We start from the raw sequence: 19,618 nt of genomic DNA on the forward strand, positions 1-19,618 counted from the left end.
GCACAGACCCTTTGAGAGTTTACAGCTTTGGGATATGAAGAAACTGCTTCATTGCTATGGGCATAATAGATGGTTTTAATGTAACATTAATGATCGATCTTCAAGGAGAAGTCACTTCTTAACACACTGGAACTTCCACACATATTAGAGAATTGCTTCTGAGGTTCCAGCATATCTTCAGAAGGAGGTGCTATGTTTTCAGTCCTATCTTACTTATTTGAAGCACATGCTGTAGCTTATCAGTAGGTAGTGACACCACATCAATGCATCCTGACTAGTCACTCCAGTATATCCAGGATGGAAAAAACAGTGGGATTTAAATGTGTCACAGAACCTGGAATAAGAAACAGAACTAACAGCCCCATTATACAATGATGACCCTAGGTCACTTCTATTATTCTTTGTCTGATAAAGATAAAAAGTATAGTTTCTACAAACCCTCAGGGATAGGAGCAAAGGGACCAAAAGCTGTTTTCCAACCCTTTGAATGATAAAACAGCAAACTGAATGAGAATCCGGGCATTCTGTTGGGGTTCAGGAATCACCACACAAACCATATGAACACTGATCTCAGTTAAGCAAAAATAGTTTATCTAACACACATCCTAATACTGATCAGACCAGGGATGTAGCTCAGAATTAACTGAACTATGACAACAGATCATTTTTTTCCTGCCAGCTTATAAAGGTAAAAAAAAGTATCATTAAAAACCACAATAACTTCATCCCCAGGTGCAGGAAGTGCTGCCCAGTGATTGGCTCTGACTCAAGATATTTTAGACATAACACATTGACCTCTGATTTTGATGGGTTTTTATGTAAAGCTTTGTGGGATTCCTTGAGATTAGCAAACCTCCTACAGAATGTTCAGAACATGCAGAACAAGACAAGGTCTGTGGTCAGCATGTCCTTGCTCTGAGCCAAGTCACTTTTCTGTGTCACTAGCTGGCAGGCATATTACAGCACCAATATGAAATAGCTGGCAGGCACGGAACAAAATGTCTACAGCTATTCTGGGGGGGTCAGACCATAACACATTCATCAATTCCAGATCATTAAGAAATGGCTCTAGAATCTGGGACTTTTCCTCCACAAACCTCAGAGCTCCCTATGACTCTTCTGATTGGTCTGTACTGGCAAACATCACTTGCCAATTGGTGTGTACAATCCCACCAACTGAATTCTGATAAACTAGATCTCAAAATTCTTAACCTAAGGGGTGGTAAGATGGTTCACATATAAAGGTGCTTGCAGCCAAGCTTGATGATCTAAGTTCTATTCTTGGGTCCCACATGATGGGAGTCAAATGACTACAACAAGTTGTCCTCTCACCTCTACCCATATGATATGGCACACACAAACATACACTCACATGCTTGATCACATGCTCATACACATAGACACACACATATATACAAGTAATAGATAGATAGACACATAGATCGATCAATAGATGATAGATAGATGATAGATAGATAGATAGATAGATAGATAGATAGATAGATAGATAGATAGATAGATGAAATGTAATTTTAAAAACTTTCAAAATTTGGTCCCCAGCTCCGAAAAAAAGAAAAAAGAAAAAAAAACTTTCAAAAGCCCCATCCTACTTCTCATACACATACACACACACGCGCGCGCACGCGCACACACACACACACACACACACACACACAAGTAATAGACACATAGATCGATCAATAGATGATAGATAGATAGATAGATAGATAGATAGATAGATAGATAGATAGATAGATGATAAACAGATAAAATGTAATTTTAAAAAGTTTCAAAAGCCCCATCCTACTTCAACTCAGCACTTCAACATACGAGCTGTCAATCATCATCCCATCCCCACCTCAAAGGCCTGCAGAGCTTCTCATGCCTGCGGTCTCACTAAGAATCCCTTTGTGTTCTTTAGTTTGTGCTCCTGTTTACATCCTCTTAACTGCTTCATGTTAATCACCTGATGTGACAGAATGCACCTGCCAGCTGTTTTGGATGTTAGGGATGCTGGTTTTCAGCTAACTCTCTTTTGAAGAATTGCCACACAGAGAAAAATTTCAAGGTCATGCCCCTTCCTTGTGGTAGCTAAAATTCAGGCAAACATGGGAGGGCACAAATGCCATCTTGGAGCAAGGTCCAAATTCCAGATCTCCCTTGCAATTAATTGTCTGAGGTCCTCCTTGGGCAGTACCATTTTTCAAACCTTCCCTTTGTCTAGGCATCTTCCTTGACCCTCCTAACCATGCACACACATACATATTTACTGTCCCCAAGAACTACATCAGTAAAGTTCATGCATATATATCTGTGACTCAGACTCTGTTTCCAGGGAACCAGAGCTAAGACAACTAGGATCCCTCATGAGTCAGTGTCATGGCTGTTGGCATTTTGTTTCATTGTCTAAATAATGTCTATGTGAGAGTCAGAGCATGTATCTCCTGAGTCAGCGCTTTCCTGGTAACAGAGTATAAGAAGACTTTCCACTTAGAACTGTTGGATGTGGCAAAATTCCTTTCTGGAATGCTGCTCTAGGAACTCAGAGGCAATGTTTTGAGAAAGGTAACATTGCTCGAGCCCTTTATGATCACTCATCTTTTAGAACACCCTACAAAGCTTTAACATAAGATTTTAGATCTATGTCTTGTGAGTCCAGAAGCACAAACATCACTTGAGAAAAGGCTAGAAATATATAGGCTGTCACCACCAACTCCCCAGGCCAACTGAAGAAGGGCCTGCAGCTCAACAGAATCTCCATTTTACTGGGTTCATGATAAAGTGTGAGAATTCCTTGTTCAAACCACAGAGCTTCAATTTTGTTTCAAAGGTTCCAGCTATTTTAATGATGAATCAATGTCCAAATTCATTTATGTGAGCCCTAATCTGATACTGATAAGTGTTACAGATGCTGTATCCACAGCCCCATTCCCACTGCTTGGTTGTTAATTGGGAATGTGATGGGGAAGTTGTTTCTGACTGTTGTGGTTATCATGGCAGCAGAAAGGAGCTCTGGTTTTAATTATACTGGAAATCACTGATAGCATCCATCACTCACAAACCATAGACCATTGTTCACAAATGTTAATAAAGCTATCTCTATCTCAGGCCCTCTTATTGCCAATGAACCATGCCTGAAATAACTGTCGTCTCAGAGGCTTACTGTTGAATAAATAAGCCCACCCCTTCCTAGTTCTTTCTGAACTCTGGCTGGCTGGTTCAACTCAGCTGTTCTGGTTCAAACTCCTTTCCAAACTAACTGATTCAATCTAGCTTCTCAGCTTCTTATTAAATTACTCTGCTTGGCATCAAACTAACCCTGGCCATTTGTTCTTATCTCTTGGCTCCTCCATACTCTCGACTGCCTCTGCTGATGTGGACTGAACCGTGTGAACTCATGTACTCAACTCTACTGCATTGTATGGAGCCCCAACTGGCTTTCAACTGACTACACCAATCTCAATTCCATTCAGCTGAACACTGCTACCTGAACTGCACTCTCTCTGAGCTGGTCTTTTAACTGTTCTCCTGAGAGTTGGGCTTATCTTATCTCTGGTTCATTCTGTCAAACCTTTCTCTGATTCCTCACTCTGTCTGTCCCTCAATTAGATGTCCTTGGGATTAAAGGTGTGTACTAAGAGTGTGCCTGTATTCCAGCCAGAGGGACTAAAGGTGTGTGGCATGTCTGCATTCCAGCTGGATCACACAGACCAAGAAGATCTTTGGATGTGATCAGAGCAGCCATGTTGCTGGATGAAAATGCCTTTACAGTGAGAGTTCAGATAACTGAGTGAATGGGTAACTCTGATGTGGCATTGTAATGTTTTGTTCTGAATTATATCATCCTAAGGCAGTGTTGATTAAAGATCTCAGTTTCTTAGCATATCTCAAGTGAATTCATAACCATGTTGTTTAATTGACTTTGCACTCATGTGCCATTAATTGTCCCTGGATTCACTGCTGATTTCAATATCTATGTCAGCATAACCAGCATACCTGGAAAAGGAGGTCATGGGATTATGCTAGATTGGATAACTGAGTGGCATAGCCTTGAATTCTGAAAAGATGAATCAAACATAGGGAAACAGAAAACTTGAACAAAACAGTGTTTTACTTCTCTGAGCTAACTCTCCTGTTAAGTGAACATTTCCAACCATTCTCTTAGTTTTATAGCATAGGCAGACCCCAACTCGTATCACACACAGATCTTTAACAAGTTCCAATTACTCTGCATATTATCAGTGGCTCAAGTTGCAGGGTCATTACTAATGGCATCCAGTCTCTAAAACTTTAGCTCCTCCGTGTTTCCTACGGCTTCAGCCCTAAAAGTATCTGGTCACAATTTATTGAAAGATACTGAATTCATGCTATAAAATGGGCACTTGTTACAAGATACTCCATACTCTCAGACAAACTCATTGCATCACCACCAGTAGGCACAGCTCAAGAATTCAGAGCTCACACACATTTCTGTATCAGAAAGCCTCACTAGGTAAATGGGAAGGGAGGATAAGCATTTTCCACCTTGTAACAAGATACAAGAGATCTGTCTAGACAGTAAGTGCACAAGGTAAATGAAACAAAGAGCAGGCATCTCACATCTTCATGTCCTTCCACTGATGAGGAATAGGCAACTAGCCATGATGCAGGATGCTCATAGAAAGGATTATTGCCTTTATAAGAAGTTGCAGCACACCTGGATAGTGGTGGCATATGCCTTTGATGGCACTTGGGAGGCAGAGGCAGATGGGTCTCTGTGAGTTCAAGGTCAGCCTTACCTACAGAGCTAGTTACAGGACATGTAGGACTACACAGAGAGAAACTGTCTCAAAAAATCAAACAAAGCAATCAAAGAAGAAAGAGGAGGTAGAGGAGGAAGAGGAGGAGAAAAGAAAAAGAAGTAATCAGAGCACTGGGCTGAAGAGATGGCCCAGTGGTTAAGAGCATTGTTGCTCTTGCAGAGCACGTGGATTCAATTCCCAGAACCCACATGGTGGCTTCCACAAATCTAGTTCCAGGAGTTCCAATGCCCTCTTCTGGCCCCTGAAGGCACCAGCACGTAAGTGGTGCACAGATATCCATGCAGGCAAACATTCATACACATTAACAAATAGACAGATGGACAGATAGAGATACAGTTTTTAAGAACATTAATCATGAGATAATCTAGCCAAAAGACAGTCATCTGAATACCAGGAAGAGAGTCTCCAGAGAAACCCACTCTTCCAATGCCCTCGTCCCGAACGTCCCAGTCTAGATTTTTTAAGATTAAGAAATCTTTGTGATTTAAGCTACTCAATCTATGGAATTTTGCTGTAGCAGTCCAAACTAAAGACTTTGCCACTATTAACTGGAATGGGAAATTCAACTTTAAGAAAGCTACCAGATAAAAGTTCCATCAAGGGGATATAACTTTAAAAGAGCTAAGAGCCAATTGAAAAGTCCAGTAGGCAGCTGTAACTAAGCATCCTAATTTGTCAGATAAATCAGGCGTGGGGTTCTTAGCTGAGGGCCTTCAGCATGCATCTGGAACTGGTGTGAAGGAAGGGAGTGGATGGGGACCAGTGGTTGGAGTGCTGCTTACTGGTTTATCCTCCTGGCTTGCTCAGCCTGGTGTCTCATAGAACACAGGGCCACCAGTCCAGGAATGGCACTACCCTCCTTCATCAATTACTAATTAAGAAAATCCCCTCCTGGCTTTCCTATAGCCTGGTCTTATGAAAGTATCTTGTCAACCGAGGTTCCTTCCTCTGAAATGACTCTGCCTTGCATCAAAGTGACATAGCACTAGCCAGCACACTCCTACTTTAACATTTGTCACACTGTATTAGAATACTTGATTTCTTATCTGTTTTCTCCACTAAGCATTGATTTCCTTGAGAGAATTGTGATATATGTCTTAATTTCCTGTCCAAAGGTCATATCACATGGTACAAAAAAAGAAAAGAATGTAGTACACATTGGATGGATGCATGCATGGATAAATGGATGCATGGATGGATGCATGGATGGATGCATGCAAGGATGGATGCATGGATGGATGCATGCAAGGATGGATGGATGATGCATGCATGCATGCATGGATAAATGGATGCATGGATGGATGCATGCAAGGATGGATGGATGCATGGATGGATGCATGCAAGGATGGATGGATGATGCATGCATGCATGCAAGGATGGATGGATGATGCATGCATGCATGCATGGATAAATGGATGCATGGATGGATGCATGCAAGGATGGATGGATGCATGCATGCATGCATGGATAAATGGATGCATGGATACAAGGATGGATGGATAAATGGATGCATGGATAAATGGATGCAAGGATGGATGGATGGATGATTGATGCATGCATGGATGGATGGATGATTGATGCATGCATGGATGGATGGATGATTGATGCATGCATGGATGGATGGATGGATGGATGGATGGATGGATGGATGGATAAATGGATGCATGGATAAATGGATGCAAGGATGGATGGATGGATGATTGATGCATGGATGGATGGATGGATGGATGGATGGATGGATGGACAGATAGGCAGGTGGGTGGTGGGTGGATGGATGGATGGATGGATGGATGGGTGGATAGGTGGATGATGGATAGGTGGATGGATGGATTGATGGATGGATGGGTGGATGGATGGATGGATGGATAGGTGGATGGATGGATGGATGGATGGATGGATGGATAGGTGGATGGATGGATGGATGGATGGATGGATGGATAGGTGGATGGATGGATTGATGGATGGATGGATGCATGGATGGATGGATGGATGGATGGATGGATGGATGGATGGATAGGTGGATGGATGGATAGGTGGATGGATGGATAGATGGATGGATGGATGCATGGATGGATGGATGGATGGATGGATGGATGGATGGATGGAGCAAGCCAGCACTGAAGACTGCTTTTTCATCTTAAGTGCTGTGATTTATTTACTAACAAAACCTCATTTGTCACTAGGAAGGAGCAATATATCCAGGGTTTTACAGCTTGCACAATGTACACACTGAAAACTGGGACTAAGTCTAATGAACAAGGACCTACTGTGCAGATCAGTTACACAATGAAGAGAAGGAGAAATGGATAGAATTGTGGCAAAAGTAAAAACAGTCTGGAGAGGGAGGAAAGGGACTTATGAGCCCCAACCCCTCGTTACAGAGATATAGACCTTAAGTGCTCCTGTGGTTGGTGCCATACCCAGGAGTACATTGACAGCACAAATTAGACTCAATGGGTTCATAAGAGGGGGGAGGGAGGAAGGAAGGAAGGAAAGAAGGAAGGAAGAAAGAAAGAAAGAAAGAAAGAAAGAAAGAAAGAAAGAAAGAAAGAAAGAAAGAAAGAAAGAAAGAGATAGAAAGGAAGGAAGGAAGGGAGGAAGGAAGGGAAGGAGGAAGGGAGGGAGGAAGGAAGGAAGACACAAAGTTGGGAGGTAGAGGTAAACCCGAGAGGAGTTGAGGCAAGAGGGTAAATATGATCAAAATACATTGAATGAAGTTCTCAAAGAATAACAATATTACACACTTAGAAACAGTGAACACAATGAGAACTCAAGAGCTTCTATTCACTCAGGATTTTGTTAATTCACCCTGGAATTGTAGAATGATTGTGTTTTATAAAAATGGAACCTCATAGGCATAAGAAAATGCCAATAATCAATAAATAATTGTCTAGTTACACATATGTCACCAGGTCTTCTGTATGAGTGCTGAAGTTATGGAGCTAAAATTATACTTGTGAAAGGACCTCTGGCAGACTTTGGAATCTCCAAGACCATCTAGTACAATTGTACTGACTCCTCTCATTCCAGAATTTTCCTCTAATTAACAACAGAAGGGAAAAAATAAAAATATAAAAGACATAAGTAAATTAAATGTATTTTAAGACAAATAAGAAAGGCAGCAAAACTTTCACGCAAATATTTTTACACACTGAAATCAATAAATTACTGCAAGAAAATAAATGTAGTAAGGCCCATGACATAAGCAAGAGCTTGAAATTTATAGAAGCCATGGCAGCATCTATAACTTTCTAAAAGTTGATGGCACGTGTACAGGATATCATTAATGTTCAGGTGTGCCTTGCAAAGATACAAGGAGCAGCAGCAATAATGCTGATAAGGAAATAATAACAAACTGTTATGTGCAGAAAGTCATTGTTATTGTTACAGGAAATCTCTGAAATGAGGAGAATTGTGGGCATTTATTTTTGTTTTTGTTTTTTTTTAGTTTTTTTTGTTGTTGTTTTTGTTTTTGTTTTTGTTTTTTAAACCTGGAAGTTAAAAATAGAAAGCTCTTTCAAAAATCAACTGGCTTCTGCATACACTGTTCTATGGGAAGGAAAAAGACTCACTGATGGGGAATATAAAATGTTCACCTGGTGTCTCCCATTTTACATTCCTCTGTGCTGAAAAAAAAATGCCAAAACATTCCCTTACTGTAGCCACAGAAAGCATTTGACTTCTCTTCTTTTTCACCATTAATTTATTTATTTCTTCACTTTACAACTCCATCGATGCCCCTACTCACGCAGTCCCTCCCCCATCCCTTCTCCCCTTCTCTTATGAGAGGGTGGAGACCCCGCTGTGTATTCCCAAACCCTGGTACATCAAGTCTCTGTAGGGCTAGGTGCATCCTCTCCCACTGAGGCCAGACAAGGTAGAGGAACAGGATCCACGGCAGGCAACTGATTTAGGGACAGCCCCTGCTTCAGTTGTTTGGGACCCACATAAAGACCGACTGAGTTGCACATCTGCTACATATAAGCAGAGGGCCTAGGTCCAGCCTGTGTTTGCTCTTTGATTGGTGGTTCAGTCTCTGAGAGCCCTCAAGGGGCCAGTTTAGTTGACTCTTGCAAACAGGAGCCTAGCATAACCATTCTCTGAGAGACGCCACCAAGAATATGACAGAAACATATACAGAGACACACAGCCAAACATTGGACAGAACTTGGAGACCTTTATGGAAGAGTTGGGGGAAGGATTGAAGGACAGGAGGAGATTGGAACTCCACAGACATTTGATTTCTTAACTTCAAATGTTATTGGATAAAATCAAATACAGTCATTCTTCACAATAAAGCCAAACACCCTAGGGCTGGAGAGACAGCTCGGCAATTAAGAGCACTGGCTGCTCTTGCAGAGGACCAGGATTCAGTTCCCAGTGTTCATGCTGTGTCTAATAACTGTCTTCTAACTCCATTTTAGGGGCACCTTATATCTTCTTCAGGCACCTGCTGGCACCTAGCATATATACATGCACTCAGGTACATACACAGAGAGAGACAGAGACAGAGAGACAGAGAAACAGACAGAGACAAAGACAGGCACACACACAGTAAAATTTTTATAAAAGTCAAAGTCCCGGAGATTTTTGAGCTTACTACACAGATATCTCTACAGCCAAGGTAACGCTCAAGTCAGAAGGATGGCTACACCCTACCATGGGCAAAGCTAATGTTTTACAAGTGATCCCTAACCCTCTCTAGATTTCAACTGAGCAATTCAATCAAAGACACTTTGGAAGAACGTTCTCATGGTATGTGAGGAAGGTGAACAACGAAACCCCCTAGAGAAGCAGTGTGTAAAACACGTTCTGCCGAGGATCACACTGCACTGTGCACGGGGCACCTGGCCTACTGCCTAGGTTTACAAGTTCGGCGGTGTTTGCCTGGAAACATGCATAGCTTCTGCAGCCCGGCAGCTTGTCTGTCGGTGACAGTATCTGAGAATCGTTGCTTTCCAAGGACTCCTGAGGATGGGCTACTCTGTTGGATTTGCCAGTTAAACCGTTTTCTCTAAGTGCTATAGTTAATGGAGAAAACACAGCAGCATAAAGTTTTAACATTGCTTACACCTCTACCTCAGACTTCAGAAACAAGGCCATCCTTGCCCCGGCGGCTCTTGCTTCAAATGTGACATATCATAAATGTTGTACCTTGCATACATCAGTGGTCAGCAAATAGTTCTGAAAGGGGACCAGACAGTAAATACTTTAGGCATTACACGCTATAAAATTTGTTATAATTCTGCATTGCTATGCAAAAATCACCATAGGTTAGGCATAAATGAAAGCATGGCTATGTCCAGGAAGACCTGATGTAAGAAACTGAAATTCAAACTTTATATAATTTTTGTATGTCATGAAATATTATTATTAACTGTTCCCAACCACTTAAAATGTAAAAAAAAAACACCCTACCTTTTCTTTTATTTTTGAGATTATAATATATTTTTCCTTCCTTTTCCTCCCTCCAAATTTCCCCATATGCCTTTCCTTGTTCTCTTTCCCATTTGTGGCTCCTTTTTCTTCATTAATTATTGTTCTGCTGGGATTCTGATTGCTCACCTTCCTCATATGCCATGAGAACTTTGCCCCAAAGTGTCTTTGATGAAATTGTTCATTTGAAAACTAAATAGTGTTAGGGATCACTTGTAAGACTGAGCAGGGTTTTACATTTTTATTTATATATTTATTTTGCACACACACACACATACATATACATATACATATACATATACATATATATACATATACATACATATGTTGTGTATATATATATACACAACATTGCTCAGTCTTAATAATGTTGCCTGTCTGTATGTTCTCAGGACTGACCATCTGGTGTTGGATAACCAGTTGGTGTGCACTTCCCTGAGGAAGACTATTTCTCCTGCTCTCAGCATTCCTTGGTTGCCTATAGTTCTTTGTGTAGGGCAGAGACCCCATGGTCTCTCTTCCATCCACTTTAACAGGTCTATTGTTCTTGATCATCTCATGTTTAGTCAGTTGCATTGGTGAGACTTTATAGATTCAAAAAGACATAAGCTTAATTCTTTGGCTGTTCAAAATCAGGAAGCTGGCTGTCCAGATTACTCCCATGGGTGGTGGTTTTCAAGAACCTGCCTATTGCAGATCAATTTGGTGAGGCAAAGTGAACTGTGTGTAAGATATTCAGAAAGAAATTACACGGCAAAAACCTCTCTCTTTTTGCTTCTGAGACTCCAGATTCGAAGCTGATTCCTAGGGAACATCTTAGCAAATGGAATAACACTTCGGTCACACGTCTCCAAGCACAACCTTCCCTCTAGTCCAACTAAGTGACTAAACAGGAAGCATGGAGATACCGTGGGAATCCAGATCACCACACAAGCAGAAGTATGGTACAATCTGGTCTGCAGGGAAATGCATGCAAGAACCCTTGATATGCCAGGACCCACACCTCTGAAGAAGCCTGCACTGTTACCTGTTGTGTCTTGGCTCAGAGTTTCCTGGCTGCTGCTGCTGTAAGAAGGCACTGGAGTGATGGATAGCGAGGCTGGACAAGACAAAGGTGTGGCCAGGTCAGCTTTGCGAGTGAAGGACTGGTGGTACACAGGGATGCTTGTATCTTTGGAGAGGAAAAGGGGCAGATCTGATGGGAGGGTGGGTCTGCCTTGTACATACGGATTCTTCCAGTGGGTCAGTCCAATCGCAACAGGCCCAGCAACATCATAACCTGTTGAAATAAACAGATCCAGTCAGTAACCATATCAAAGCCTTATACAATGTTTGGCTCTGAGTCATCCAATCCCATATGAAATAAGGATGCATGCTCAGGATAAACGGCTGCTGTCATGCTTAACAAATTGTGTTCGTCTTGCCACATTAGACTGACTAAAACATACTGTGTGCTAGGTGCCAAGTCTTTGCCTTCTAGGTTCTCTAAATCTAACAAAGTAGATAAGATTTGTGTCATAGAGGGGTTTTTTGGTTTTGATTTGGGTAGGGGTGGCTCACACACAGTGTGTGTGTGTGTGTGTGTGTGTGTGTGTGTGTGTGTGTGTGTGTGTGTGTACGTGCATGCCATAGGTGTCCACCAATGTCCAACGACCATGTCCAATTCAAGCAGCTGGAGTTGCAGCCACTCAACATGTGTGCAGGGAACTATACTTGAGTCCTCGGGAAGAGCAGCAATCACTCTTAAGTGTTGAGCCATATCTACAGCCCCTGTGGTCATAAACTTTTAAGAAGCAATTGAAGAACAACTACATACTGGACACTCTACACAGCCAATCTCTAGCCCATACAACAACTTGCCAGGAGCCATGATAGGACAAGGTAAGAAATAGCAGGTGGTCTTCCTGAGATGAGTCTGCCTTAGATTTAAAAAGAAAATCCACAACGTATTTGCTCCTATAGGAAAGGCCCAGGAGAAATTCATTTTAGGAAAGATTCCTGCTATTAATATGCTTCTCCTGTTATTTTAAATACATAATAATATTTGCTCACCCTTTTGAGCAGATCTCTGCAGAACAATGAAGATGTACTATCTTGTAGTGATACTATATAGACAAATAGATGACTTTTTAATTCTTGATGATGATCCCATAAGAATTCCTAAAATCAGTATTTGTTAAGCTCTTTTATAGTGAGACTACTATTAGGTTCTTTCTTTTTTATCTCTTTATTTGCCCAGCTAGTTTCAGATAATACTTAAGATAGCCTATTTATTATAGAGAGTATCATTAAATACATTGTGGATGGAGGTAGATGTAGTGACTGCCTTTCCAGCAATTGTTGTTGGGATAGGAAAATCAACACAAACATTTTTGATAACCATACAACTTCATTTCTCTACATAAACAGCAGTATTCTAAGACACAGTAATTTTTGTTAATACTAAAAATACTTCTGGGGAAGAAGTATATTCCAATCAATGTAGTACAACAAATTTCAACATATATTTAGTGGTATTTAGTTATAAAGCATTAGTAGCAGAATGCCAGTTTAAGTAACCATGTTTATTTGTGTGAATGATGTGTTATGTGTCCAGTACCGGTTAGTTATTTTCTTTTTTACTGGATATTTTATTTATTTACATTTCAAATGTCATCCTCTTTCCCAATTTCTCCTCTGGAAACCCCTACCCCATCCTCCTTCCCCCTGCTTCTATGAGGTGCTTCCCCACCCACCCATTCCCACCTTCCTACCTTGACATTTTCCTAAACTGGGGCATCAAACCTTCCCAGGACCAAGGGCCTCTCCTCCCATGGATGCCTAACAAGGTTATCCATCCTCTGCTACATATGCAGCTGGAGCAATGGGTCCCTCTATGTGTAGTCTTTGGTTGGTGGTTTAGTCCCTGGGAGCTCTAGGACATCTAGTTGGTTGATATTGTTGTTCTTCCTGTGGGTCATAAACCCCTTCAGCTCTTTCAGTCCTTTCTCTAACTCCTCCACTGGGGACCCCATTCTCAGTTCAATGGTTGGCTGCAAACATCAACATCTGTGTTTGTGAGATTCTGGCAAAGTATCTCAGGAAACAGCTATATCAGAGTCCTGTCAGCAAGCACATCTTGGCATCTGCAATATTGTCTGGGTTTGGTGTCTGTATATGGGATGGATCTCCAGGTGGGGCAGTCTCTGGATGGCCTTTCCTTCAGTCTCTGCTCAACACTTTGTCTCCATATTTCCTTCCTTGAGTATTTTGTTCCCCTTTTAAGAAAGACTGAAGTATCCATGCTTTGGTCTTTCTTCTTCTTGGGCTTCATGTGGTCTGTGAATTGTATCTTTGATATTCCTAGCTTTTGAGCTATTATCCACTTATCAGTGAGTATACACCATCTGTTTTCATTTGTGAGGCCCAGGACCAGATAGGTTTAGTGCAGAATTCCATCAGACCTTCAAAGAAGACCTAATACCAATACTCTTCAAAATGTTCCACAAAATAAAAACAGAAGGAACACTACCCAATTCATTCTATGAAGCCACGATTACGTTCATACCTAAACCACACAAAGACCCAACAAAGAAAGAGAACTTCAGACTGATTTCCCTTATGAATATTGATGTAAAAATACTCAATAAAATTCTCACAAACCAAATCCAAGAGCACATCAAAATGATCATAGACCATGATCAAGTAGGCTTCATCCCAGGGATGCAGGGATGGTTCAATACACAAAAATCACCAATGTAATCCACTATATAAACAAACTCAAAGAAAAAACCACATGATCATCTCATTAGATGCTGAGAAAGCATTTGATGAAATTCAACACCCGTTCATGGTAAAAGTCTTGGAAAGATCAGGAATTCAAGGTCCATACCTAAACATAGTAAAAGCAATATACAGCAAACTAGTAGCCAGCATCAAACTAAATGGAGAGAAACTTAAAGCAATCCCACTAAAATCAGGGACTAGACAAGGCTGCTCACTCTTTCCCTACCTATTAAATATACTACTTGAAGTCCTAGTCAGAGCAATCAGATAACAAAAGGAGGTCAAAGGGATACAAATTGGAAAGGAAGAAGTCAAAATATCACTATTTACAGATGATATGATAGTATACTTAAGTGATCCCAAAAATTACACCAGAGAACTCCTACAGCTGATAAACAACTTCAGCAAAGTGGCTGGATATAAAATTAACTCAAACAAATCAGTTGCCTTCCTCTACTCAGAGGGTAAACAGGCTGAGATAGAAATTAGGGAAACGACATTCTTCACAAATAGTCACAAACAATATAAAATACCTTGGTGTGACCCTAACCAAGCAAGTTAAAGATCTGTATGACAAGAACTTCAAGTCTCTGAAGAAAGAATTCGAAGAAGATCTCAGGAGATGGAAAGATCTCCCATGCTCATGGATTAGTAGGATTAATATAGTAAAAATAGCTACCACTTGCTGAAAGCAATCTACGGATTCAATGCAATTCCCATCAAAATTCCAACTCAATTCTTCATAGAGTTTGAAAGAGCAATTTGCAAATTCATTTGGAATAACACAAAACCCAGGATAGCTAAAACTATTCTCAACAATAAAAGAACTTCTGGGGGAATCTCCATCCCTAACCTTAAGCTGTATTAGGTCCTCTCTGATAATCAAAAACTGCAATGAGAACTCTGCATGTCTTCAAGTGTCACCAGTTATTTTTGTCTCTGATAGTAATCAAGCATTCTACTACTCAGAGAACATTCAGAGAGGTTATAAAACCATTAACCAAAGGTCAAAAAAGGGAACTGACTATTACAGGACAGAAGATCTTGCTAGGACAGAAAATAAAATATTGAATGGGTTTATCTATACAATACTTCACTAATAACTTAGTTACTTTTTTAACTCTCCATGACCCTGTGGAGCTGTGTCAAGTGAAGAATGTTTAGCCAGATAATTACTCCTAATGGATATCCAAGTAAACATTCTGTTGTAAAGTCTTATGATTTATGATTTGAATTTATGTGTAAACTTGTGATGAACTGTTTACCATGTGATCATGTATTCTGAAAGACGCATAAGTGCTGAAAACAAAGAGGAGAGATGATCATTCCACTTTACCCCCTTTTTCTTAGAGAACTTTCATAGAAAACTTTTTACAATTTAGAAATAAATGCTAAATTCACTTTTCAAAGTGTCCCTTTTTCTTCCTATGACTTCAACTAGCAGGAAAAGCTACATTACTTAATCTCCTGCTGTTTTATGATGAGGTGGTAAATGCCAGAGACTGCAGTTTCTGGCCTCGAAGGAACACAGAAGGCAGGCCAGTAACTGAAGCAAAGCAACTTAGTCTTAGGTAAGTAAACTTTTTATTATTATACAGCAACCCTAAATATCTCGTAAGACAAAGTCTTACCCCCAGCTAACTCTGTGTGGTTTGAGTCTCCTATGTCTCCCATAGGCTCAGATATTTGAATATGTATTCCCTAGTTGGTGACACTGTTTGGGGAGGTTGTGAAACTTGTACTCAGCTAGAGGAAATATATCACTGGAGGTGGGGGGAACTTTGAGAGCTTATAGCCTTTTCCCACTATCCTGTTCATTCTTTCTGATTAGTGTTGCAGTTGAGGATGTGAGCTCTTAGCGTCCTGCATCTACCTCCACACCTCTCTGCCATAATGTACCCTTATTCCTCTAAAACAGGCAGTTCTTAACCCATGGGTCGAGACCCCTTTGGGAATCCCATATCAGATATCCTACATGTCAGATATTTACATTAGGATTCATAACAGTAGCAAAATTATAGTTATAAAGTAGCATAAAACAATTTTATGGTTGAGGGTCACCATGACACTAGGAACTAGATTGAAGGGTAGAGGCATTGGGAAGGTTGAGAACCATTGCTCTAGAACCATAAGCCCAAATAAACATCTTCTTTTATAAGTAGCCTTGGTCATGGTATTTAATCAAAGCAACAGAAAAGTAACTGATATCTGTCTCTCACTGACAAGATGTCACTGAAGGCTATGACAAAGAGAATGGTCATTTCTTCAGCCCAGTGTGAACAAAAGGTCTGGATTTTTCCAGGACTGAGTAAAGCCAGGTGTGTCTAGAGACATGAGGCATTTGAGCTTCAGTGGAAACAGCCACGTGAACATGTCTGTTGAGAAGCTTGAGACATGGAAATGATGGTCAAGAGAGATGAGGCAAACACCATAAATCCAGTGAAGTTGTGATTTAAGCATAGAAATAAAATTTGACAATATTCCTAGTACTTACTGACACGGCACCAAGGGAACTGCTAGCATTACTGCATGTCAACTTCACCATATTCCTTTCAACCATGCAGTTTGTCCTGTGGACAGATGAAACTGAGGCTAAGGAGAGCTATATCTTCTATATGGTCAAGACCACACATAAGTCAAGATTCAAGGCCAGACACTCTGGAGGCAACACAGATGTGCTTTCTTGCTACAAGCATGCTCTGCTATGTATTCTGCCACTAAGAAAGTCATCAAGATTGGTTCCAGGAGCTACAAATGGGAACTGTGCCCTGAAAAGCCAGATTTGTGTTATGCATTCCTTCCTGGACAATGTTTCACAGAGGAACACAATTATCAGAATAACTGAGGAAAGGAAAGTGCTCAAAATCATGCCAACAGGGCTATTCTGATCCTTCTCATTTGGTCACCTTCATAGAAGGCATCACATGGGATGCGGAGAATGTAAGTGAATCTTCTGGGAGGATCAGGAAGCCACTGGGGCTCATCAACAAGAACTCAACCTATCTGTATTCTGAACTGTAGTAACTATGGTGGACCAGGGAGGAGCTTGAAGGCTGTTCCCAACAGTGAGCCTATTCAGGTTTTCCAGACTAAATGTCTGATTCAATCTTCCTGGCTATCCTCTAAGCTCTACTCTGGTATTAGCTATGGAAGTGATGTTCTAGAGTACTTCATTTAAATGGATGCTTTATTAAATTCTTTACTTTTAAAAATTGAAACCATACTTCCTTATCACGCCAAAGAATCTTTGCATTGTCACGTCTCTCAGACACTCAAGTCTTTCTTTAAATATTCTTTTAAATTATTGACATTTTAGTGTAATCACATCCCTTTTCTCCCTCTAGGCCAGTGCTTCTCTACTTGTGGGTCATGACTACTGTGGGGGTCACATATCTGATATGCTACATATCAGATATTTACATTATGGTTTATAACAGTATCAAAATTACAGTTCTGAAGTAACGATGAAATAATTTTATGGTTGGAGGTCACTTTAACATGAAGAACTGCATTAAGGGGTCACAGCATTAGGAAGGTTGAGAGCCACTGTAGTCTAAACTCTTCTCTGTCCTCCCTCCCAATGCTTTCTTTGGAATTCACAGCCTCTTTTAAGTTTGTGTGTGTGTGTGTGTGTGTGTGTGTGTGTGTGTGTGTGTGTGTTTTCCTAAGTATATAACTATGCCGTGAGACTGTATCTCTTAAGAATGTCAGAAGCTGTATCCACATAATCTCAGTAGCATTGCTGTCTAAACAGGACCTGAACATGGATGACATGAATATACATACTAGTGTGTAAGAGGAGAAAGTGTAAAGGCCTCAGCCCTGGATGAAGAACTATAGTCAACTGAGGAATGCTGAGCAACAGGAGAACTAGTTTTCCCCAAAGGAAATCATACTAATACATTATTCATTATCAAATGCTTGGCCCTGAAAACCTACAGATTCAAGTCTCTTTCTCTTTCCTTCTACATTCCCAAGTCCTTCTAGAACCATTACCAAGATGAGAACACACTGTGAAAGTGCATTTAAGGCCCTAGACGTGCTCTTTAACTTAAGAATGGCAAAACCGTTGTGAACATAAACAGGACATTGTTCAGCCTTGAACGAAGAGACCCTTGTTTAATAAGCAAGGAAGACATTTTGTTAGGTAAAACAAGTCAGACAGAGAGAAAGAAACGCTGCACAGTCTCACTTTTCTATGCAAGTATAAAGTATAAAGTATTCTCTTCAAGTATAAAGTATAAAGGGTCAAATAATCCCAACTACACATTAACAGGGAGTAAATGTAGGAACAGGACAAAGGAATGGGAGACGGAGGTCAAAGGTTACTATATATTGACATGTATTTTCACTGCAAATTTGTTAGAAGAGTAGATTTTTTTTCCCATGTGGAAAGGTTTAATGAGAGAAGGGTAGAAGAGAGGAAAGGCGGCCAGCCATGGGCACATGGTGGGAGGGGGGAAGGGGGCAAGAACAGAGAAGAACAAAGAGTAAGAGAGAAATAAGAGAGGAAGAAGGTCAGAAGAGTAGATTTTTAAAGGCCCATCATACACAAAATTAAAAAAAACTAGGAGTCAATAGCTATGTTAATTTTCTTAGTATAAATGTGATTATATGTATAATATATATTATACATATCAAATATCACATTGTAATTCTATGTACATAAAACACATAATGCCAAATTACCCATTACTATAACTATGTGTTCACCATAACTATATGTATATTTTCTTTCTTCAAAAATAATTTTTGAAGTTTCTCAATAACTCTGAACTCTCCAAAGTTTCGGGTCTTACTGGTTCTTATACAAAATCATAGCTAATTTATAACATTTTCTTAATCTTATGAAAAAAATGTTCACACAGCTGAAGGGTTTTTTTTATTCATGTTTGTTATCCCAGAAATGGTTCTCATTAGCAAACATTTTAATCCATTTCATTGATACAAACAAGCTATAATAAGATTTGCATAATTATGATCAATTGTAAATGGGACACTCTAAATTTAGAAGTAGCAATGAGGTCAAAATATTTTAAGGGAATAGCCAACCAAGGAACAGCTGGCATCTGAGACACATGCAACAGGATGTCCCACTAGTGGCAGGCACATGCTTCCCCCCAAGCCCCCAGGACATCAGTCCACTCAGGGAGAAAGGTGGCAGCAGGTATCTTGGTTGCCTTCAAGTTCAATATCAACATCATCACTTGACAGACTCAAAACTGAGAAGGGGACCATAGAAAGCACACCCAGCACTGTCCTCAGTCTTGGGGGAAAAATGATGTTAATCACCTCTGAGGTTCATAAAGCTCTAACATGTGGGCAAGAGCTACCATAAAATAGGGAGTGAGCCAAGAGCCAAAACATATTGAAGGGTTTTGAGAGAGTGGTTTGTCTGTGCCTGGGATCTTTCCTATACCTCTGCTTCAGCAGCTCAAGCAGGGGCTAATCTACACAAGCCCTGTATCTTAGAATCCCTCACATACATTCTCTAAGGCAGTGGCTCTCAACCTTCCTAACGCTGCAACCTTTTACTATAGCTCCCCATGTTGTGGTGACCCCCAAACCAAAAAAATTACTTTTGTTGCTACTTCAAAACTATAATGTTGCTACTG

At 40.5% G+C, this 19,618-nt stretch overlaps 1 protein-coding gene across 3 annotated transcripts in view; it reads right to left on the reverse strand.

Annotated features, from left to right (window-relative positions):
- The window catches only part of Ano4 (anoctamin 4), a 409,328-nt gene that overhangs the window by 374,141 nt on the left and 15,569 nt on the right, over nt 1-19,618 (reverse strand). For all 3 annotated transcript variants that reach the window (XM_087556297.1, XM_087556298.1, XM_087556296.1), the window contains exon 3: nt 11,266-11,517. In XM_087556297.1, the coding sequence (XP_087412423.1) occupies nt 11,266-11,517 (252 nt within the window). The remainder of the gene's footprint in view (nt 1-11,265; nt 11,518-19,618) is intronic.

This window comes from Rattus norvegicus, chromosome 7 (genome assembly GCF_021556685.1).
Source record: "Rattus norvegicus strain SHRSP/BbbUtx chromosome 7, alternate assembly SHRSP_T2T, whole genome shotgun sequence".
NCBI lineage: Eukaryota > Metazoa > Chordata > Mammalia > Rodentia > Muridae > Rattus > Rattus norvegicus.